At 41.6% G+C, this 21,174-nt stretch overlaps 1 protein-coding gene across 4 annotated transcripts in view; it reads right to left on the reverse strand.

The window, feature by feature from the left end:
- The window catches only part of TNK2 (tyrosine kinase non receptor 2), a 121,243-nt gene that overhangs the window by 21,600 nt on the left and 78,469 nt on the right, over nucleotides 1–21,174 (reverse strand). For all 4 annotated transcript variants that reach the window (XM_018561582.1, XM_018561579.1, XM_018561583.1 and 1 more), the window contains exons 6-11: nucleotides 20,007–20,284; nucleotides 18,330–18,456; nucleotides 16,038–16,184; nucleotides 14,075–14,169; nucleotides 8,103–8,297; nucleotides 30–121 (exon numbers count right to left, since the gene is read on the reverse strand). In XM_018561582.1, the coding sequence (XP_018417084.1) occupies nucleotides 30–121; nucleotides 8,103–8,297; nucleotides 14,075–14,169; nucleotides 16,038–16,184; nucleotides 18,330–18,456; nucleotides 20,007–20,284 (934 nt within the window). The remainder of the gene's footprint in view (nucleotides 1–29; nucleotides 122–8,102; nucleotides 8,298–14,074; nucleotides 14,170–16,037; nucleotides 16,185–18,329; nucleotides 18,457–20,006; nucleotides 20,285–21,174) is intronic.

A 21,174-nucleotide genomic window follows, 5' to 3' on the forward strand; every position in this document is an offset into this window, starting at 1 on the left:
ACATGTTCACAAAGATTTAATCTACTCACTTTTTGCCCTCCCTGGAAGCTGAGTTGGCCTAGGATTTCCTTGATCGAGACCTAATACATCAGGAGGATCCATGGGATTTCCCAAGTACAGCCTGTAGGGGGAAGTAGAGAACATATAAATGAAATTGCTCACAGGAACTTCAATGCATCTTGAAAATATGTTCTAACCCTATATCGCCACTGAACATAATCCAGTGGCTGCCATTAAAAACTAGACACAACTACTGACAGTGACTGAGTTAAAGTGACAGTAAACCCTCAGATTTTTTAACATAAAACAATACTGTAATGTGTGCCTTACTGTAATCCATGGTAGTTTCCCTTCTCTTAGCTGCTCTTCCTTTTAAATCCGTATCTCTTCTCATGCTGGGCAGAACTTCTGTTTTGCAGCAGACTGCCTTGTCTCTGCAATGGATACATGGTGTCTGTGTGTAGGTTCACAACCAGCACTACAGGAAGAGGCACTCAGCTGCAAAGGGAAGTTCTCCCCCAGCATGAGAAGAGATACAGATTTAAAAGGAAGAGCAGCAAAGAGAAGGGAAACTACCATGGATTACAGTAAGGCACACATTACAGTATTGGTTTATGTTAAAAAATCTGAGGGTTTAATGTCACTTTAATACAATGTCATCTACGTAACGCAGGTTGTTTTACTGTTACCACTGCTACTCTTATTTCTACTACTATTACTATGACTAATGCTATTAGTACTTCTAATATCAGTCTAATACTTCTAATAATGGTAATACTAGTCTTGATGCTACTACTGTTTGTACTCATGCTGCTACCAGTACTCATTCTACTAATGCTATTAGTGCTCCTGCTACTAGTCCTGCTGCTGGTATTGTAAGTAACAGAAGTTACAATTTCTCTACGAGGCATTCACACTTCTGCTTTGCAAAACTGCATGCACTTTTAACATGTGTTTTAAGCACATTTTTGCGCACTCCTCAAGCAAATGCATGTGTGTAATGCCCCTGCAAAATGCCTAAAATACAACAGAAGAAGTGGAAATTACTCAAAAAGGGTTCTAATCATTCCATACATTATCCAGAACTAAGAACAAAATATGGCTTTAGAATTACTTGAATTAAGAGGATAACTTAGATTTACAGCAATAACTAATGTTTCCAGTATGTGTTGTTTTCAAAAGCTGACTAAAAGCAGTCGTGTCAGCAAAAATGAACTTCATTTTCAAGCAGATCCTACAAATTACTGTGCCACGTTTGTGACTGTGAATGCGACATGGATTTCAGCCAAAACAAACTGGAGGATGTAAAGAAGTGGAAACATGTTGATTCTCCTCTCTCAGAGGCACAAGACACAACTCTCCTTATTCCTGGGATAAATGCACATATGTAGGTGGGAAGAGAGTGTTGAATCCAAGGAGGACTATGGCCACTAGGTTCCCGTAAAAACCCCTTCATAAACAGGGTTTACATCCACAGGCTGTACCTTTTATTTAAGTGAATGACACTCCAGTGCACCAACAGAAGCCCTCATACCTATAATATAGGTTATTTATGTATACAAATGACAACTTAATTGACTTGGTTCTTCAACATGTCTTCCAGTTACCTATGACTCAAAGCACTGCAGAATGCTCCAAGAGTACCTTTTCGTTTCCACTGTTCACTGCCCACATTTCAGGGCTTGTTCACACCATGTCCAGACCAGAACGGTTTGTTATCGGACCAAAAAAGCATCTCAATATATCCCTATGGTATTTCTGGGCTGTGTTCACACCAGCACAGTCCATTCCGGTCTGGACAAAAAAAACTGCTTGTCTCAATTTCTCTGGTCTGGAATGCACTGGAACACATGAAAAGGCAACCCAAATGCACTGGACTGCACCCGAAAGCCCATTTACCAAAGAAAAAGGCGCAAAATCACAGTTTTTGCCGTGTTTTTCGTGCGATTTTGCCACGTTCTGGAGCTGTTTTTATTTTGCTATGTAGCTTAAAATGGGCTTTCAGGTGTGGTCCAGTGTGTTCCATGCGTTTTTGATGCGTTTCGATGCGTTCCAGTGCATTCCAGACCGGACAAAATGAGACATGCAGTATTTTCCTGGTCTGGTCTGGTCTGGAACGGACTGCGCTGGTGCGAACAGAGGCCAGAAATAGCATAGGGATACATTGGGATGCATTTTGGGTCCGGAAACAATGTGATCTGGAGATTAACTTGATGTGGTGTGCCCTTGGAAGCCCTCACAGGCAGGGCCCTCCTTACCATCTTGTCTTGAATTGTATTGTGATTGTAATGTCTTCCTTATATTGTAAAGCGCTGCGCAAACTGGCGCTATATACATCCTGTATAATAATAATGGCCCTAAAAACGCAACAAAAATGCACTGCATTTGCAGATCTGCTCCAGACATTGTGTGAACATAGCCTCAGTCTGAACCCACCCATAATTCTAATATCATTCAACCTACTAACTTTCCCCAAGAGTAAGCACAGTGAGATACTGTCTAATTGCCTTGCATTCCTAAAGGTTGCCAAAAATGCAGCTTTTCTTATTACAACACAGATACTGATCAGGTGGTAATAATAAAGGTAGATCCGACTTAGCAGTCAGTTTGGTAAAAGTTTTGGCAAGAAAGTTTTAAAATCTGCAACAAAGCTTACTTAAACTCAAGCTATGTATTAATTTCACTTGGAAGGGATGATTCTGTCTCAACCAAAATCGTTTCAAGACTGCAGAATATTAAAAGGGTACATTTTTATGCTTTAGAAATATTCTCTTTTGTATAATTGGGGGCATCCCTATTGGCTCATTACATATGCATGTTCATCTGTCTCCTGCTTAGTAATACTGCACAATGACTGTGCTTCCAGTGCTCCCCTCTCAGAACAAGTCTGTAGATCCAGTCTAACCTGTTTAAAAAACAACAAGCTGCCTACAGGGTAAAACAAGCTCATCTCCAGTCTTTACTAATCACCTTCCCTGATACACTGATAGTGGAGCATTTATAAACACGTACATGAGATACAATAGTTAAGATATGAAACAATAAGCAACAATACTTCAATGCTTCAAGTCAAAAACTACTTATAAATAAAAGTCAAAATTAAAGTGACATTAAAAGGCAGACACCCCCCCCCCCCCCCCTCTTCCCCATGCTGCTGAAAGGACTTACCTTATGTGATGCCTCTTGATCCGATCATCTTCTTCCTTCCGCTTGTTTTCCACTGTCCCTCCAGCGCTGGTGCCGGTCTTTGATCCAGTGCAGACTCCTCGTGTTCCAAGGAGTCTGTACGGCGTTGCTCTCCTCCTTAACCTTCCGGTGATCTGGACTGCGCATGCGCCCACACACACGTCCGTCCTCCTTCACACCGTTCGGGAGGCGGGACTTCTACAGCCGGGAGCGAGCGGTGATGACACAGGTAAGTTAGTTGGTATTTGCCACTTTTTTTTTTAATGTTGGGGCATATATCTACTGCTTACTAGCACTAGATAAATGCCAAAAAAATAGACTTTAATACTACTTTAAGATTCAAAAGAGTACTCACTGAGAATACACTTTAAAACACACTAACAAAGCATGCCATTCCTTGAAATGTTAAATGCTGGTTTTTATTTAGTTGTAAGTATCATTAGTTATGTAGCACATTTACAGGGTTATCCACAAAAGGGTGAAGAGTCTGGAGAAGGTAGGAGAAGTGAACAATCTAGGACAGCATAGCTGAACTGGAAAGCGAGTTGAATTGGAGAATATTAATAAATCAGCTAATTTCTAGTCCTAAAATGTTTACTTATTCCTGCCTTCTCCAAACTCTTCACCCTTTTGTGAATAACCCTGTTAGTGTTTATCATTGTAAGGCATTGGAAATATGGGGGAAGGGGGGCAGTATAATATTAGACTCAGCCTAAGTCATCAAAGATGGCTGTATGAGTGTGGCAGTCACAGTGTTACATTGTCACTCGCCAAAACCCTACAAGCTCTGCTCCATATCTCTGTGTACAGCACAATTTTACTCTCTGCATGTTGTGTGACCTGCCTAATTTGTGGAATTTAATATAATTGCCTTTTGAGTAGAGATGTCCTGATGCCGATACTAGTATCAGTACCAGGCATTTTCACGAGTACTTGTACTCGTGAAAATGCCCCGATTCTTAAGGCCGATACTGGCCCTTTAAATTTTCAAACAGCAGCAGCTGCCTGAGTTTCCGCGATTGTGGGGACCTCGGCAGCCTGTTGGAGACCTGCAGATAGCTGTCCATGGTAGTGCTTGTCCGGTTCTTTATCTCCTCCTCCTCCTTCCCGGCGCAGGCAAAGCCATGAACCATCGCCCCAGGGCTAGAAGCTGGGCTTCGCACCGCACACTGAAGGGAGGACTGTGCCGGGAGATGGATGAAAGTCGCGGGGCCCAGCAGCACAAATAGTCGGCCGGACTGGACGTGGCAGCATCACCGGTCTGGACGTGGGGGAGGCCGGGTCCCGACAACGTCAGTGAGGTGGAGTGCCCGCAGAGCCACTGCAGATGTCCACGTCACCTGGTTGAGATTGACACGCAGCCTGGTGAAAGGAATTCTGTTTTGGGGACATGTATTCGCAGAACACATGTTCCCAAAGCCCAATATATGTCCCCAAAGCAGAATACTATTCTGCTTTAGGGAAATGTGTTCTGCTTTGGGACCATGTATCCTGCTTTGTGGACATGTATTCTCAGAATTCTATTCTGTCTTAGTGACATGTATCCTGCTTTGGGGACAAGTATTCTCAGAATACATGCCCCCAAAGCAGAATACTATTCTGCCTTAGAGACATGTGTTCTGCTGTGGGGACATGTGTTCGGCTTTGGGGACATGTATTCAGTTCTGGTGACATCCGTATGTAGCCCTGGTGAGAAACTGCCCGAAAATCATCAGTCTGTGTTTTAGAAAAAAAATGTCACATGCCCCTTAAAAAAAAATTATCGGTGATTGGTATCGGCAAGTACACAAGGGACAGTACTTGTACTTAGTCTTAAAAAAGTGGTATCGGAACATCCCTACTTTTGAGGCTTCACGGAAAACACAAACGTTTGCTGTAGAAGCCAGCAAATATGTCACATATACATTAGAGCCAGACATAAACACAGATGTTCGTCAAATTCGCAACCGCAACAGTCGCAAGTAACTGGTAATGGTGAAGGTGATAGAATGCGGAAAGCATTAGGCTGCAACAACACTTAACTTTTTTTTTTTTTTATCGGTCACCTGACCGCGCTGACTAATGAGTGCTTGCAATTTCCAAGTGAAATTCAAAATTCATAGCGTAGGGCTGTGCTGAACGGCAGTATGGGGGTACAGATAGTACATCTGTATCAGCGAAAAAGGTACGTATACAGGGAGGAAGTGTTGGCCAGATTTGAGCGGGTAATTCCATGTTCTCAAATTACTTGGGAAAGTGAACTTACCCTTTAATGCCCATTGTGTGTGTTAGAGCGCGCTGCTGTTTGGCTACCACAATAGGGCACACAGTGGAATAGGGGCACCACTCAGCGCACACACACACACACAATGCCCTACATGTTCATTTATTTGAATGCAGATTGTAGGGGCGGTGGTGTTGGTTTTAATTGTTTTATTTTTTTTTACTTTTATATTTTTTGACAGGTTCTCTTCCATAATTAGACTAGATATCAGTCAGTGATATTTATTTTTAAAATACAATAACAGCCGCAGCAGCACACTGAAATGCAAAGGTAATTTTAACTCTAAAATGGAAAGTTTTAGACTTTACATTTAAATGGTACTGTAGCTTGACGATTGCAAGTCTACAATATCACTGTCATTGTCTACAGTTTCCGAAAAACATAACTTTTGTTCTTCCATTACATCCAAAGCTCAAACTTGCTGATTTAAAGAATATATATTTTGTTTTAATGTACATGTAGGGTTAGGAGAAGTGATGGATTATTTATTTATTTATATATTTTATTTATTCCAATGGACAGCAGAAAAGGACTGCATAGCCTTTCGCTGCCATAAGCTTACTGCGGAACACAACTGCTTCCAGCTGGCCATGTCAATAAGCCTTACGTCGGTGGCTTTTACTCTTCTGCTCGCTTTAGCAACCATGAACTTATACCAGAAAAGCTCCCCTGACTCCCCCCTGTAAAAAAAATAGCTGGCATCAGCGACTAAAAAGCCGCTGATGAGAGCTATTAACAAAAAATCCGGGTGAACCCCCACCACAGCCTCTTCTCCCCGCCTGGAGCGGCTCCATGCTGGGATCTATTTCTCCTCGGATCCCCGCTGCTCTCCCCCGCAGAGCTGCCGGCTGTTAGATTCAGGATCGCCAGCGGCCCTCTCTGTGGACGCTGAGTGGGTCAGGATGGAGAGCGGGAGGATCGGTAAATATCTGCGATATTTACCGATCCTCTGTGCAGAACAAACACTGGAGTGATCAGCTGATCACTCCAGTGTTTATAAACAACTGGTGACACATATTACTATGTGTCCCCAATTATGAATGAACAGGAAGTGTTTTACATCACTTCCTGTTCATGTATGAGTTTATCAATTGGTGGAAGCACTCTGTATAGTGGCTTCTACCCATTCATATATTTACTATCACCAGATTCTGAATGAATGGGAAGCCTCTGTACTGAGTACTTTTCGTTCATTGAGTGCTGAGGCTGCAGAAAGAAATTGAGGACACTGTGTCCCCAATTTCTTTTTCTATTTCAAAAAGGAAATGACCCCCAAAAAAAACCTCCCCTCCCCCCACACTAAAATTTAAAAAAAATGCAATAATACAAAAATAAAACACAACCCCCACGCACAGAAAACATACACGGTGCACCCTATTGTGGTGTATGCCATGCACATGCGCTGCAGTGCATTGTTAGAACTCATCGCAGTGCTTGATTTTTTTTTCTATTTAAGATAACATTAATTTAACTGTGTGGCAGCGCATGGCAAAGCGTTATGATGCACTGCCGTGCATTGTGATATGCTATGTTGCTGAATGTTGTTACGCCTGTATCATTTTATCACAACATGCACACCAACACAGTGCGCAAACGATTTTTAACATAAGTCGCTTATTTACAGTTTTAAAGTTACTAAATTGTTTTTACTGTTTCACAAAAAGGCGCAATTTAAAATGTACACATATTTGTTATTTATTAACTCAATACAGTTTTATCTATTAGATTTCATCTGAAAAGTTTTCTTTTTTTAGCACTGATACTGATTTTAGTGTGCTTTTATTCATTTGTGTATTTGTATCAGTTTAATATTGATTTGATAAACATTTGTGCAATTATCGCAGGACCTACAAAATTAGCAGCACCATCTTTTTATTCTTCCGGGCCTGCGCTTCCAGAAAAGATATGGTTTAGGGAGTCTTTTACAAACGCTAGCAACGCAGCAGTAGAAAATCAAAACAATGGGAAAAAGTGCAAAAATGTTATTTCCAGCTGAGGTTAAAAGCGTTCCAGAGGGCTTGGCAGCGAAAGAGTTAAAAGTCCATGGTTGAGCATGGGAGTGGAATGGACCTTGTTTAATCCCTAACACACTGTTTTACATATTAACTTGGCTCATGCATTAAAAGTAATATAAGTGAAAGTTTACTCATAACCACCAACTTTTGAATTTCTAGGGCAGGCTAAACACAAAAGAAAAAAAAATGTGTCTTCTGGTTTTGGCCAACAAAGCCCCTTCCTCTCCCAAAGACTTATACACGAAGCCCAATGTTCACACCGGCTGAATAGAAGTACAGAGCACAGCATGTCTTTTTTAACTATTACACATTTCCGTCAATGTGCTGACAATACAATGCATTTTACTCATTCCACAACCCTTTCTGCCTCTAAAAGTATTTGCCATGCATTAGCCGAGTGCTAAAGCACAAACTTATGCAACATAAGCCCCATAAACAGCATAACTGGCTTATCCAGCTTGTATTATGAATGCCATTATGTTAGAATGTCAGATGATTCATTGTCTTCAGCCGGACGCGAAATTGCAAAGAGCACTACAATTTACATGAGGTAGAAATACAATACTGAGAGAAAGTGCAGACCACCATACAGACAAACCAACAAAAGCATTTCCGACCATTCGATTTTTGGAACTTACTCATCAATCCGGTCAGGGAAGCCCCAGCAGTGAGCCGGCACAGTATCTCCATGACCAGTATGGATGAAGCTGTTCTTTAGAGGCCGGCTAATATCATGAGCAGAAAGTCCAGCTACAGATGTCACAGTGTTCCGTGGAAATTGACCAACCTTCAACGTTCTCTTGTTCTGGCCTCTCCACCAATAATTCTCTGCCCTGTTGAATAGACACATGTCACAATACAAGAAAAGACAAGTATGAACAGGTAGGGGGGAGCACATTACAAGGGATACTAAGACTTATATGAAAATAACCACAAAGGGAATGCTGTCTCCTCACTTCTTTCTTGGCTCACCATAAGAACACGGTAACCAGAGCTTCCAGCAGATGTCTGCATCCTCAGTAGTACAGGTTTATAAGACTGGAGTGGTTACGTGTTCAGTTTGTAAGATTAACCATTTGGCCAATTAACACGTGGGTGCATGCATAGTAAAGACTGAGTCAGCCCGTCTTCCTGTCATTCCCCAGAGAGGCACGCACAGACACAGCACAATCCCTGAAACGTTCAGATGTCACAAGCACTCCTTCCTGCCTCCTCTGGAATTTCTTCGCTCTTTCACTAATTACCTGGCTCAGAACGTCAGCAAATGAGGGGGCAATGGGCAAGATATGACAGGTATCCTTCCTATTACTAGGGCTAATCAAATAAACGCAAACGGAAGTGCAGCCCCAATTTATGTGGCAGGACGCTACAACAGTCTGTCTCCCACACAACCTGCCGAGCAGAACAAGCCATGAAACCCTTTATCACGATACACCCGGCAATCCCTGTCCTAAGGGGGGGGGTGGGGGGGGGGTAACCACCGCTATTTCGGTGACATGAACATTTCATATAGGTCAGGATATACAGATAACTACTATTACTACTGCCATAAAAAATGTCACCCAACAAGGGTGTGGGACAGAATTTCAGGATAGACGTGACAAATAAGAAAGCACAGACCTTACTCACATTCAGGTCAAACCAATCAGGTCTACAAGTTCTCATTAACACAAACCTTTACTACTAGATCTTATGACGTTTAAGATATGCCCAGCTAATAGCATCTCACTAAAAGGTTTCCTAAACTCACAGATATTCCTGTAAAAGTCTTCCTATCGCTTGTTCTATTGCTCCCTTGTGTGCAACTGTTACCAGAAATACTGAAAATATTTATAAACATTAATGACTTATTTGGCATTATTTAGATTATGCTGACTCTTAAAAGAAAAGAAATGACAATATAAGAAGACTCCACACTAATAGTCTACTACTACTACTTCAATGCTACATGTGTGTGTGCTCGTAAAAGGATTTTAACCCTGTAACACAACCAGACAGCTATTGACAGTGAGTCCCAGTATGTGAGTATAAGCTAGTTCGAAGCTAATAATTTTCAGCTTTACCAGATGTTATTAGAAGATTACTTACACAGCCCCAGAGAATGAAATGCAACCTGTGTCCCCTGTTCTGACAGGACTTGTGTCCCTGCTGCTCTTACACCTCTCTCCCCTCCCCCCTTCACTTGTAACCCATCCCTTCTCTGAAGATCAGCTCACCTGCCCCCGCTGTATGGCTGCCAGCAGGAATGGGAGCTGTGTGTGGGTGTGTAAGAGTGTATCTAAGCTGCAGCACGCCATTGGTACACAGGCCGGGTCAAAGGAAATGAGTGCATTTAAGTTCATTGTTCTGCGTTTAACCCATTCTTTGGCAGCCACTGATTTCATCAGAACCTCACAGCATTGGGAAATACCTGTTGTAATACAAGCTGACATATCCCAGAAATGAGAATATTAAATAGATAAAATGCTACAAAAATGACTTCATATAGCGTCATTAGCAGGTATATTTGAACAATTCATTTTAATATATTCATATTACAATTAAAAAAACTTCAGCGTGGACACCGCACACTGCGCTGTGTCTTTAAAGTGACTATATGCAGGTAAAAATGGTCGTCAGCCCCCCGCGGAAGTACGTGTGAGTTTCTTCTTTATTGACGAGGGAACATTATGTCACAACATAGCGGCGTTTCAGGGCCACTTCGGGTCCCTTCGTCAGGCTCAATATGTAAAATAGAATAACCCTTATAAACACCAATAACCAGTCAAAAAACGAAAAAAAAAATAATCAAAAAATTTGACGTCATAATGACGTCACATTCCCGTCATTGCATGCAAAACAGAATGTCAATTAAAATAAGAACAATTCAATAATGCCATCAAAGACCTGACAAATGTCATTCCACTGATTTCACCATTGGATTATGGATGGAGTTTCCTGAATGAAAGCCGCGGTCACTGTTTTCATTGTTTTGCAATCGTTTGAGAAAAAAGGTCCACTCTGCTGCTTCGATTTGACTTCATTAACTATTAAAAAATCAAGCAAACGTTCAAAAAATGCATTTTTTAAAACCAAATTCTACTGGAGTATTGCCAGTTTAAGTAAAGCGAGAGGCTTTACTGGTGTTTCACAGGGTTAGCCAAACTCCGGCCCTCCAGCTGTGGTGAAACTACAAATCACATGATGCATCTCTCTCCGGGAGTCCTGTCTGTGGCTGTGAGAATCTTGCAATGACTCATGGGATTTGTAGTTCCACCACAGCTGGAGGGCCGGAGTTTGGCTATCCCTGGGCTACCTTAACCACTTGCCGTCCGCCCGTTGTAAAAAAACGGACGGACGGCACTGCAGCATTTAAAAAATAAATAAAAGTAACATATAAAAAAATAAAATAAAAGTCACATGTAAAAAAAGTAAAAAAACCACCCTCAAAATGTTTAACTCCCCCACCCCCACGTTTACGCAGATATAAACGTAAATCCACGTCCTGTGCACCAGCGCGCAAAAACGACAATTGCGCTACACACGTTACATATCGCAGCGAACGTCGCAGTGAGAGCAATCATTTTAGGGCCATCAATCACTGATAACACTAAACTGATGAGCAGTAAAAGCTTTAAAAGCGTCGCCTTTGGCCAATTTTGGGTATTATCGTTTTTTGAGGTTTCGCGCGCACACGCAATTTTAAGGCTTGACATGTTTGGTGTCTTTTTACCCGACGTGACCTTGTCTTTTATATTTTACCAAAAAATTGGGTAATAATAAATGTTTTATCATTTAATATAGGGGAAACAGGTATTTTTTTTAAATTTCGGTAATTTTTCTTTAATATAGTAAAAAATAAAAGAAAGCCCTATCTGTCCCTAAAAAATGGTATAAAATGCATTTCAGTACAGCGTTGCATGACGGAATAAATGTCAGTCAAAGTACCGCATCGCTGAATACGGAAAAATGGCCTGGATGGGAAGGGGGTTTAACACCGTGGATGTCAGCTGGTTAACAATCCATTTCATTTGTATCTAAGCAGTTGCTCATGGCAACCATTCAGCTTCTCTCTTCAGTCTGTTCAGTTAAGGTTTGAAAATGAAAGAGAGAAGCTGATTGCTTTCTGTGCACAGCTTCTCCAGATTTTGTCTGCTCCAGTTTTGATAAATTCCCTACACAATATTTAAAAGATTGTAGAATGTGTGTGGTCAGCTTTAGTGGGAGGTCGGCAGACAACCCTAGTAATCCACTCAGTACAGGTTTCTTTTATGGTAATTTAGCTGAAAGTACCCCAATTTGTCCATGTCATAAGAAGTACTACTTGAGTTACACAGCAACATTTACTCAGTGCTCTCACCTGCTCTATATGAATGTTTAAGAATTTCATTCCACCATAAATATACATACAAAAGGGTCATAAACCCTGTACAGCTGTCAGTTATGTTACGTGTGTGTGTGTGTGTGTGTGTGTGTGTGTGTGTGGTTGTGTGTGTGTGTGTGTGTTTGTGTGTTTGTGTGTGTGTGTGTGTCAGTTAGCACACATACTCCTCTCAAGCTGGGCTGCAGTTATCAGTCTACTCAGCCTGTCCCTGACGCCCGGGCACAATTACGAGGTGTGGTTGTGATGGGCGCTCCTCCATGACTCACATGTAGCTCTCCACCCAGACCTGATAACCTAAGCATAGGGTGAGTCAATGGCACACTCAATGAGTAACCACTGATTTTCCAGTACATTACAACAGTGCTACATTAACACCTTTACAGCAAACTGACGTATATAACGAGTCACTAGGAAGACTAAAGATTCTCAGAATATCGACCAATCACAAACTGCTTTCACAAAACACCAAATAAGGGGATGAAGGAATTTGGCTTGTTCTGAGAACAGGAGGACACAAGTCTATGATTCAAAACAGACAAAACCACCAGTTACTATAGCAGAAATGTTTCCAGTTATAGTTACACCTTCTAGGATGACTTTACATACCATGAAGCATTTTCTGTAAAGTGTACCTGTGGTGTCTGCCTGAAATACAAGCAAAGCTAGTGTTGAATAGAATAATATGCCATCTCACCCCCTGCAGTGCACTGCCTTAATGGTCCTATACAAATGCAGACTTTCTGTAAAGTATTTGCAGAGGAATAGGTTCACCCCCCACATGACCGGCCTCGTAACTGGTTGCCTACTGGGATATTTTCTCCTCAACTCAACTAGATAATAACAGTCTTTTATTTGTAAACTACGCCCATGGAACTTTTAGAAAAAACACCACTTCCCGTAAAGAAGCGTCCTTTATCTTTTTCTCGGGGACCATTCAATATGTTACACAGCACTGGGCTTGTAAAAGTCAGGCTGGTTGTCAGAATCCCTGTGACTTAAAACCCCACTAATACAAAATGCCCCTCTTGCTGATTGTGCAGACCAGTCAAACAACACATGAGCCTACAGTACAAAGTCATACATTTGTAACCAAATACAGCTGCTCCCAGCACTATTGCTGCTACAATGTGTCATGATACAAATCAACCAACTGAACTGCACAGCTAGTGCATGCACGGTGCAATTGGCCAGTGATTTTGTGAAGGAATGTGGACATCAGGCATCAAAGCCTCTAAAGAACAAGCTAGCTTGTACAGATACAGTGTACTTGAATCAGACAAGGGGTGCTCCATTTCAGATTGTATTAATATCTATGGGTTCATTTAAAGTGAATCTATCACCTTGCCCATTCAGGCAAAGTGACAGGTTCTCTAAACACTCTACCCACAGAAACCTTCACGGTGCTCCCCCCCCACACTCTGTTCATCTGTTGGCACCCTGAGTCTTATCCTGTTGTAAGCGTCATGTTGGTCAACAACGGTGCTTACGGAGGGTTAATGACCTTTACCAATGAATGAGTGCTCTGAATATAAATAGATGCTTAGGCCTAAGCACTGCATCCTGGGAAGAGAAGGTCACCCATACCCAGAAGCACTGGATATCGCCATAGGTTCTGACAAATGAATGGAGTGGCAAAGGAGTGTAAGGAAGGTTGAGTATTAGAGGGATGGGCGGGGGTAGTTTTCAAGAGAACCTTCTCTTTAAATAATATCTATCTCTGTTCAAATACATTCCTTAGTGAACATCTTAATTGTGTCAGTGTTTGACAAGGGATATTTCTTTAACGTTAATTCAAAGTTTTGGGAGTGCTTGTTAGTGTTTAACAATCCTCTTTAAAGGAGAACTATGAGGTTAAGGCTTTTCCCCATAGTTCTCCTTAGGGTAACAGGAGGACACAAACTAGCGTCCTCCCGTCACCCTAGGCTCAGTATACCGTGAGCTGTAGCGAAAGCTTGCAAGTTGCATGTCAAACAGTTGTTATCAGATTTTATACTGTTTTCAGTGTTTTGTGACTGTTCAATTACAAGTATGATTAACCCAAGAGTGATCACATTTGCCCTTCACTTTCCAATGTGTGATAGTGACTTTCACAGGTCGGCTAGAACTATGAGGTGAGTGAAAAGCACTCACCTCATAGTTCTCCTTTAATGTATATTGCTACCAGAGCAGAGGTTCAGCATTGCAGAATGAGTGCTTGTGTATAAAGTAATGAAGACGTTAAGTTCCCAGGTGGGAGGGAACTGGTACCTGCCCTCGATGACAGTTATTACATCATTCATCTGGATGAGCAGCTTGTCCGGCTCCTGGAAATCTTGCAGTGCTCTCATATCTGTTGGCTGGGCCTAGAGTACAAAGGACAAAAATAAGGTAATGTCAGCAAACAGGAGTATTGCTTTACAAAATATTCACCATTAAACTCTTTCGAAGCGTAAACAAAAATAAAGAAATGCTTCCTAATAAGCAGTTTCTTAAATAATGGGGTGAAGCTGTGTTCACTTCAAAAGTTCACAAATCCTGCTTTTCTCTTACCCGTGATTGGGAAATCAAGGTTGACTTGATTTCCCCTTATTAACTAACAGTCACTGTGCTATTTGAACAGCTTTAAAGTGACATTTAAGTCACAATCCCCCCCCCCCCTCCCCCCATGCTGCTTTAAGGACTTAATTTAAATGATGCCTCTTGATCCGATCATCTTCTGCCTTCCACTTGTTTACAGGAGTCCCTCCAGCCCTGGTGCCGGTCCCTAATCCAGCTCTGACTGCTGTCTCTTCTTGTCCCACGGTGTCTGTCCACGTGCACGCTCACAGCTGCATGCATTGACTTACACTGTGTCTCTCCACTTCTTCCGGCCAAGGATCTCTACTGCGCATACGCCTACCCCAGGGGTGGCAAACACAAGGCCCGCGGGCCGAATCCGGCCCGCCGGACCTTGTAATGTGGCCCGCAAGGCCTACCCCATCATCCTTCACGGCCGCTTGAGAATGTTCAGATGGGAGCGAGAGGAGGTGACATAGGTAAGTAATTACCTATTTGGTAACATTTTTTTTTTTTTATGTTTTTGCATATATCCACTGCTTGCTAGCATTAAATATATGTAAATACAAAAGTGAATTTAATTCTATTTTAATGCCTTTAGCACCACACAGAAATAAGCTCTCCCCTGCCCCTGTCCTAATCCACCAACCCAAATAATAATCAAATAGAACTTTAATTTCTTGGAGCTTCACTATGTTCTCATGTCAGCATAAGGAACCAGTGGAGGCCCAATGAGATTTACACTTCCAAAAGTGTCAGTTTCCCAGTGGACTGCAGGGAAAATGTTCTCATGAAGAGGGAAGTTTAATGGCGTGAACATTGGGAATAGCAAGTAACTATCTTTGTTCTTTACAGCTTCTTAGATCAGGTGGCAATATTTTTATGGCCAAATAAATTTTATGCTCGTACAGAAATATGCCTGTTAATCCTTTTAGCAATCCAGCATCCTTATAACTTCCTGTGCACTGAACTATCTCAAACAAATATTATCTTAAACAATGTTATCAGCTATCCCAGTAATCTTCTGTGATCTACAAAACTCTCTTCTTATGTAATGGAAATGAGGAGACAGTCCAAATTAGAAGAGCAGACTAGGGTGAAAATGCAGCTTCTCCATAGATACAGTGCAGTTAGTCAGCATTGTCACCCTAGGAGTGGGAATGTGGCAGATTCACCAAGTAAAAAATTAAGGTTAAAGGAGAACTATGAGATGAGTGATTTCCACTCACCTCATAGTTCTAGCTGACCTGTGACAATGAGACTGTCCGGAACAGCTGGCTCTGCCTCTAGATAGAACTCACACAGCTGGGCGGATCCCGACGTCCAGGTCGGGATCCGCTGCGGCGTCTCAGTATACCGCGAGCTGTAGCTCGCGGTATACTGAGCTTAGGGTAACGGGAGGATGCTAGTTTGTGTCCTCCCGTTACCCTAAGGAGAACTATGGGGAAAAGCACTGATCCCATAGTTCTCCTTTAAAAAAGAAAAGGAATGCAGCCACCAAGGTAAGCTGCAAAATGTTCGATTTTTGTATTTGGTTTAGAAAACGCTTTAATTCCACCTTTAGTGCTACAGTCTGCTGTGAGGTCAAGTGAGACTACCCATTTATAAGTATCGGAAGCACAATGTAGCTAGATGTGCCAATTAGATGTTCCATTTCTTTGTGTCCTGGTCCTACCTCCACTAGAAAGTCTCTCAATGCAACAAATGTTGGTCTGTCTTCAGGTTTGTAAGCCCAACACTGAAGCATAACATTATAAATGTCTTGTGGGCTATCTTCTGGCCGTGGCAGACGTTCACCCTCCTTATCTATCTTGTGAAGAATCTGCAAAAAGAATAGAAAGAAAACATATTTTTATTAGAGAATGGGGAGCAATATCTACAAATCCTGCAAGCAAAGGCCAATCAGAACATGGGTGGACATTGATCAATTCAGTGGCACAGCAAGGTGAAGAGAGACCAATTATGTGCATGATGTATTACAAGGTTACAGCTTGATTCAGAAATTCCTCCCTCTGCTGCTCTAAAGTAGCCCTGTGACAGAATAAAGCTGACCCTGTAAATCTGTGGCAGAGACTATGTTGAATGAGGCAGTCTGATTTGTGACTAATTGCGTTGCTAAATTGCTTGATAAATGACAAGTTTAATAAAGCCCCCATGAAGATTTGCAGGACTATGTCCTAGGTAGTATATTTGGAGGTGACTGGAGGTGACTGCTGATAACACAACAACAATAATTTATTATAAATCCAGAGTACACTAAAAGAGAACCCATACTATGGGGAATCAGTATGTTGCCACTGCTCAACTCCTCTTCTCAAAATCCTTCTTGCTTAGCTTTTTATGCTGATCCAGCGGCTTAAAGACCATCTCAGGGCAAACAAAAAAAGTACCCTTGCAGTGGGGCTATCCTTACAGTACAAGGATTAAGTGCTTGTTTTTGTCTAGGTACTAAGAGCAGCTTTACTTACCTGATCCCCACTTCCCTGATGGTCAGCGCTCTTCTCTTCTCCCCCTCCACTCTAGCTGATGCAATGTTCCTCGATGTAGTCACATCTAATGCAGCTCTATGGAACCTTCATTAGACATGATGGTGTCAGTAGTCCTTAGACTGCCAGAAGCCAGTGGTGAGGAGGCTGGAGGGACCAGTCTAGCAGCCCTGAGGGACCCGACGGGAGTGGGGGTCAGGTAAGTAACTCTGATTTACTCTGATTTACCCACATTATGTTTGTTATGAATAGGATCCCATAACAAACATAATGTGGGGTTTTCTCAACTTTGAGTGCACACACATTACCTACACTTATCGCACAGAAGTGGACCAACATTTCCCATTCACAGAAGAGGCTGTTAGTGAGAATATATTTCTGTAAACAGCTTACATTTTCTTTATAATGAACAAGGTTAATGTAATAAAGAAGAACGCCAGTGAAAAATGTTATTGACCCTTGCAGTGGGGCTACCCTCGCACTGCAAGGGTCAACTGCTCGTTTGTGTTAAAGTGCTAAAAAAAGAGTTATACTCGCCCGAACTGCCATACCGACTCCCTACTGCCCTGGTCACTAAAGCGTGCCTCCTCCTACACTGCATGGATGGAATGCTCCTCAGTGTTCTATACACTTGTATATAGTGATGACACAAGGATTCTTAGACCGCTGCATGGGAGGGGGACAGAGGTTTTAGGGACCAGTCTAAGAGCTAGCCGGCTCGAATGACCTGGCGAGCGTAAGTTGTTTTTTTTTTTAGTGCCTAGACACAAACGAGCAGTTAACCCTTGCAATGCAGGGGTAGCCCCACTACAACGGTTAATAAAAATTTTACCCACATTTCTTCTTTAAATATTGCCTTTCCCAGTCTGAATTGCAAGTAATAAGTCATGAAGGTTTTATATTGTAATGTAAAGATGAGACACCTGGCAGGCAGAAAAAATGAGAGCTGAATGAAAACGATTCCTGCTTGATCAGAACAATTGACGGCATAGTTGTGATTTGGTGGTTCAGCTCCTGCACTTGCAAAGGGATGTTTTTGCAGGCGTTGTACCATATTTTCCTGGCACGCAGTAACAAAAGCTACAATAAATGTAACAAAAATGTACAATGCTGCTGACACATGTAAAAATATGTTTACAATGTATCCATGTTCTCATGACCACTTGTAGACAGAAGAACAAAAACAGCATTATTTTTGAAGGACAAACTATCTCCACTTTGGATAGGAAGCTGCAGTCATCATACACCATTAAACATAATTCCTCAGAGATCCTTGAGTGTTGACATGCCGATCCCTAAAATAAAAGATTTTACACTCTGCTGTCTGCCACCTCACACTGTTAGTTCCTTTACTATTCAGATAAGCTCCAACTGTTTAAGAATGCAAACTACAGGAGTCATATTTCTGTGTTTGCATGCTATACTCCCTATTACTTCATAAATGTCATCTTTAGGACAATTCAATAGTTTATTTTTTTTACCTGGCTTCCATTAAGCCCTATCCATGGTTCTTGTCCATATGTGAACATTTCCCACAGTGTCACACCAAACATCCAAGTATCACTGGCATGTGAGAATGTACGAGTCTTCAGGCTCTCTGGTGCACACCTATCAAAAGGAGATATTGTAGAGACAGCATGAACAAACTATGTAAAATAATCAATGTAGTAATCTATCATATAGTACTGTAGATTTGAGGAAGATGCCAGATTTTAGCAGTATTAGCAGGATTTACCTAAGCCACACACATGCAATTCCTGTGCTGTCCTATAACCCACATAGTAAACTATAGCATTATTTGGGGGGTCTGCTCTAGGGATGCCACCCCCATTCACTATGGCCCACAAAATATGAATGATGTATGATGTACAAGCAACCCAGAAGCTGGCATCATTAGCTGCACATCTTGACATGAAAAGGGTGTACTAACATATGCTGGTACACTGTTAAGTGTTGTGTTTTATGGTACTGCAGCTATTCACTGCTTTAAAGTGGGTTAACTTGCAATTAATACTTTATCTCTCTATTTTTACTATGTGAACTGCATGGAGATGTCCTAAAAGTGGCTATTTCCTGCTTCCAGGATATGACCATGCTAGATATTTGGAAGCAGAAAGAGAGCGCTGGACCTGTGTGATTATTCTGTTTTTTTTCATCCAATAGTGGTTAAGTGTTGTGAATATGTGTAGTCTGGCTAATGGATAGGCAGCTATCACTGGCCTAAGGGTCTCCACAGTATCCTTGGCTTAACAGTGAACACAGCAGGTGTAGGAATTGAAGCACCACAGCATTTAAAATAGCCCAGAAACAATTTTATTCCACTAGAGTTAGGGGACAATTGAGTAAAATGGCTGCCAAACCAGCTCCTGACAAGCCAGAAGCTTTCCCATCACAGCTCAATCCCAGAATAAGGGGGTGTTTTTGGACCCTCAAAAAGGCATTGGCTAGTCTACTCAATTGTTTCCTGACCCTAGTGGAATAAAGCTGTATCTGTACTATTTTCATTGGTGTGGTGCTTCAATTTCTACATCTACTATGACCATGCTAGAGGTACGTGCATCATGGTATCATAAAAGGAGTGTGGCAGTCAGGAATGGGGAAAACAAATGAACAGAGAGAAGGTTATATTTCTGCTGTACATGCCAGCCCTCCCTTTCCAGCTTATTAACGTAGTAACAAGGCACTTGTCATGGCACTTGGTAGGAAGGACTTCATCCAACAATTCAGCTATGATTCATCTCATATGTAAGGCAGGAGGAAAATGCATAGTGTTTCCTGACATCTATAAGACTCTCTTCTTCAAGTGACCTACAGGCTCACTCTCAAATAACTCTTAGGGGCCAACACATGAAAACTGTTCCTCATAGCAACCCATCAAATTTCACCTTAATGGAAAAGTTAAACAAGAATTCTGATCAGTCGCTACATCCAACAACTCCAACTCTGCCGATTAATTTTTTTACTTCCTCCAGTTGTAATGATTCAGCTATTTTCTTGTTTGAATTGTCAATATTAGATGTGTGCAAAGTCCTCCAGTGCAATGCAACCTAGAGCAAGATTGTTTTGCCACTCATTACTGTTTAGTTGCACATTAACTAAATTTTCATAAAAAGAGTTTTGTGCTAACAAAGATGTATGCTTTCTAGCTAAATGCTCACCAAGCAAAGGGCACCTTCCGATGTTCCTGCATGACATAGTGATCATCATTTTTTGGTAACGCTCTCATAAGTCCAAAGTCCCCAATCTTAACCAAGTCATTAGAGGAGAGTAAAATGTTCCTGGCTGCAAGGTCCCGGTGGATGAAACGCTTTGATTCTAGGTAGGCCATGCCATTAGCAATCTGGATAGCGTAATGGCATAAGGTGGAGATGAGGAAATGACTCAGGTTCTTACGCAAGCGGTCCAGAAGAGATCCGAGTGGAGCAAGCTCTGTCACCTGTATGAGATAAGTAATAATTTTGTAAACACTACCGTGAAGTGTAGGTTGTCAGTGTTTGGACCCAAATCACTTTTTTCTCTTTCCTTGACTACTATCCTTTGTTTAGATTTCAGCTTTCATGTACAGGTCTGTATAAATCAATGCAGTATGTCATACTTCCTCATCAGCCCTTACAGCATTTAAAAAGAATAATAGAACCAAAGAGGTCTAAAAATGTTGAATTATGAAGCTTACCCAGTACCAGTTGAATCACAACTTTTGGCAAAAGGTTTTTTTTATAGAATAGGGAAGGGTTGGATTTTTGGTAGGACTTTATTGCCCTCTGTTTCTCTATTACAGAGATTTCCTCTTAACTCCTCAGAGACATGACTTAAAGTGAGTACAAATCTCATAAAAGTAAAGGGAAATCCACCTTTCACAATTGTCACTGGAACAGGTATTCCCACTGGAAGATTCCCCCTCAATTCCTCCTCTGATAACAATTGTAAACTTTTGGCTTTTAAAAATGTAGACATTTTGGACAGTGTTCACCAACAAATAATGAAAACGGATCCCCAAACAAGGACACAGACTGAGGTTCTAACCCTTGCCCATTTTATTCAAGTTTAGAAAATAAATGTTTCGGGTTCATATTTTTGGCATCCATGCCTAAATAGAAAAATTTTCTACCACGGATGCATACTGCAGCCTGCTTTTACATACAGGAGCCCCGTAGGTGCGGAGGGTCCCTTAGAGTTGTAATCAGTAATGCGCAGGTCAGGCTAGGGCTTTTAAAAGTACATTGTTTCATAAGAAAACTGATCCGTTTCCACAACAAGTTTTTTGACACTCAACCTAGGAACTAGCTACTGATGTAAACTGGATTACTACTGGTTCATATGAGGATG

Source organism: Nanorana parkeri, unplaced genomic scaffold, assembly GCF_000935625.1.
Source record: "Nanorana parkeri isolate BGI_ZX_2015 unplaced genomic scaffold, ASM93562v1 scaffold531, whole genome shotgun sequence".
In the NCBI taxonomy this organism is placed as follows: Eukaryota; Metazoa; Chordata; class Amphibia; order Anura; family Dicroglossidae; genus Nanorana; species Nanorana parkeri.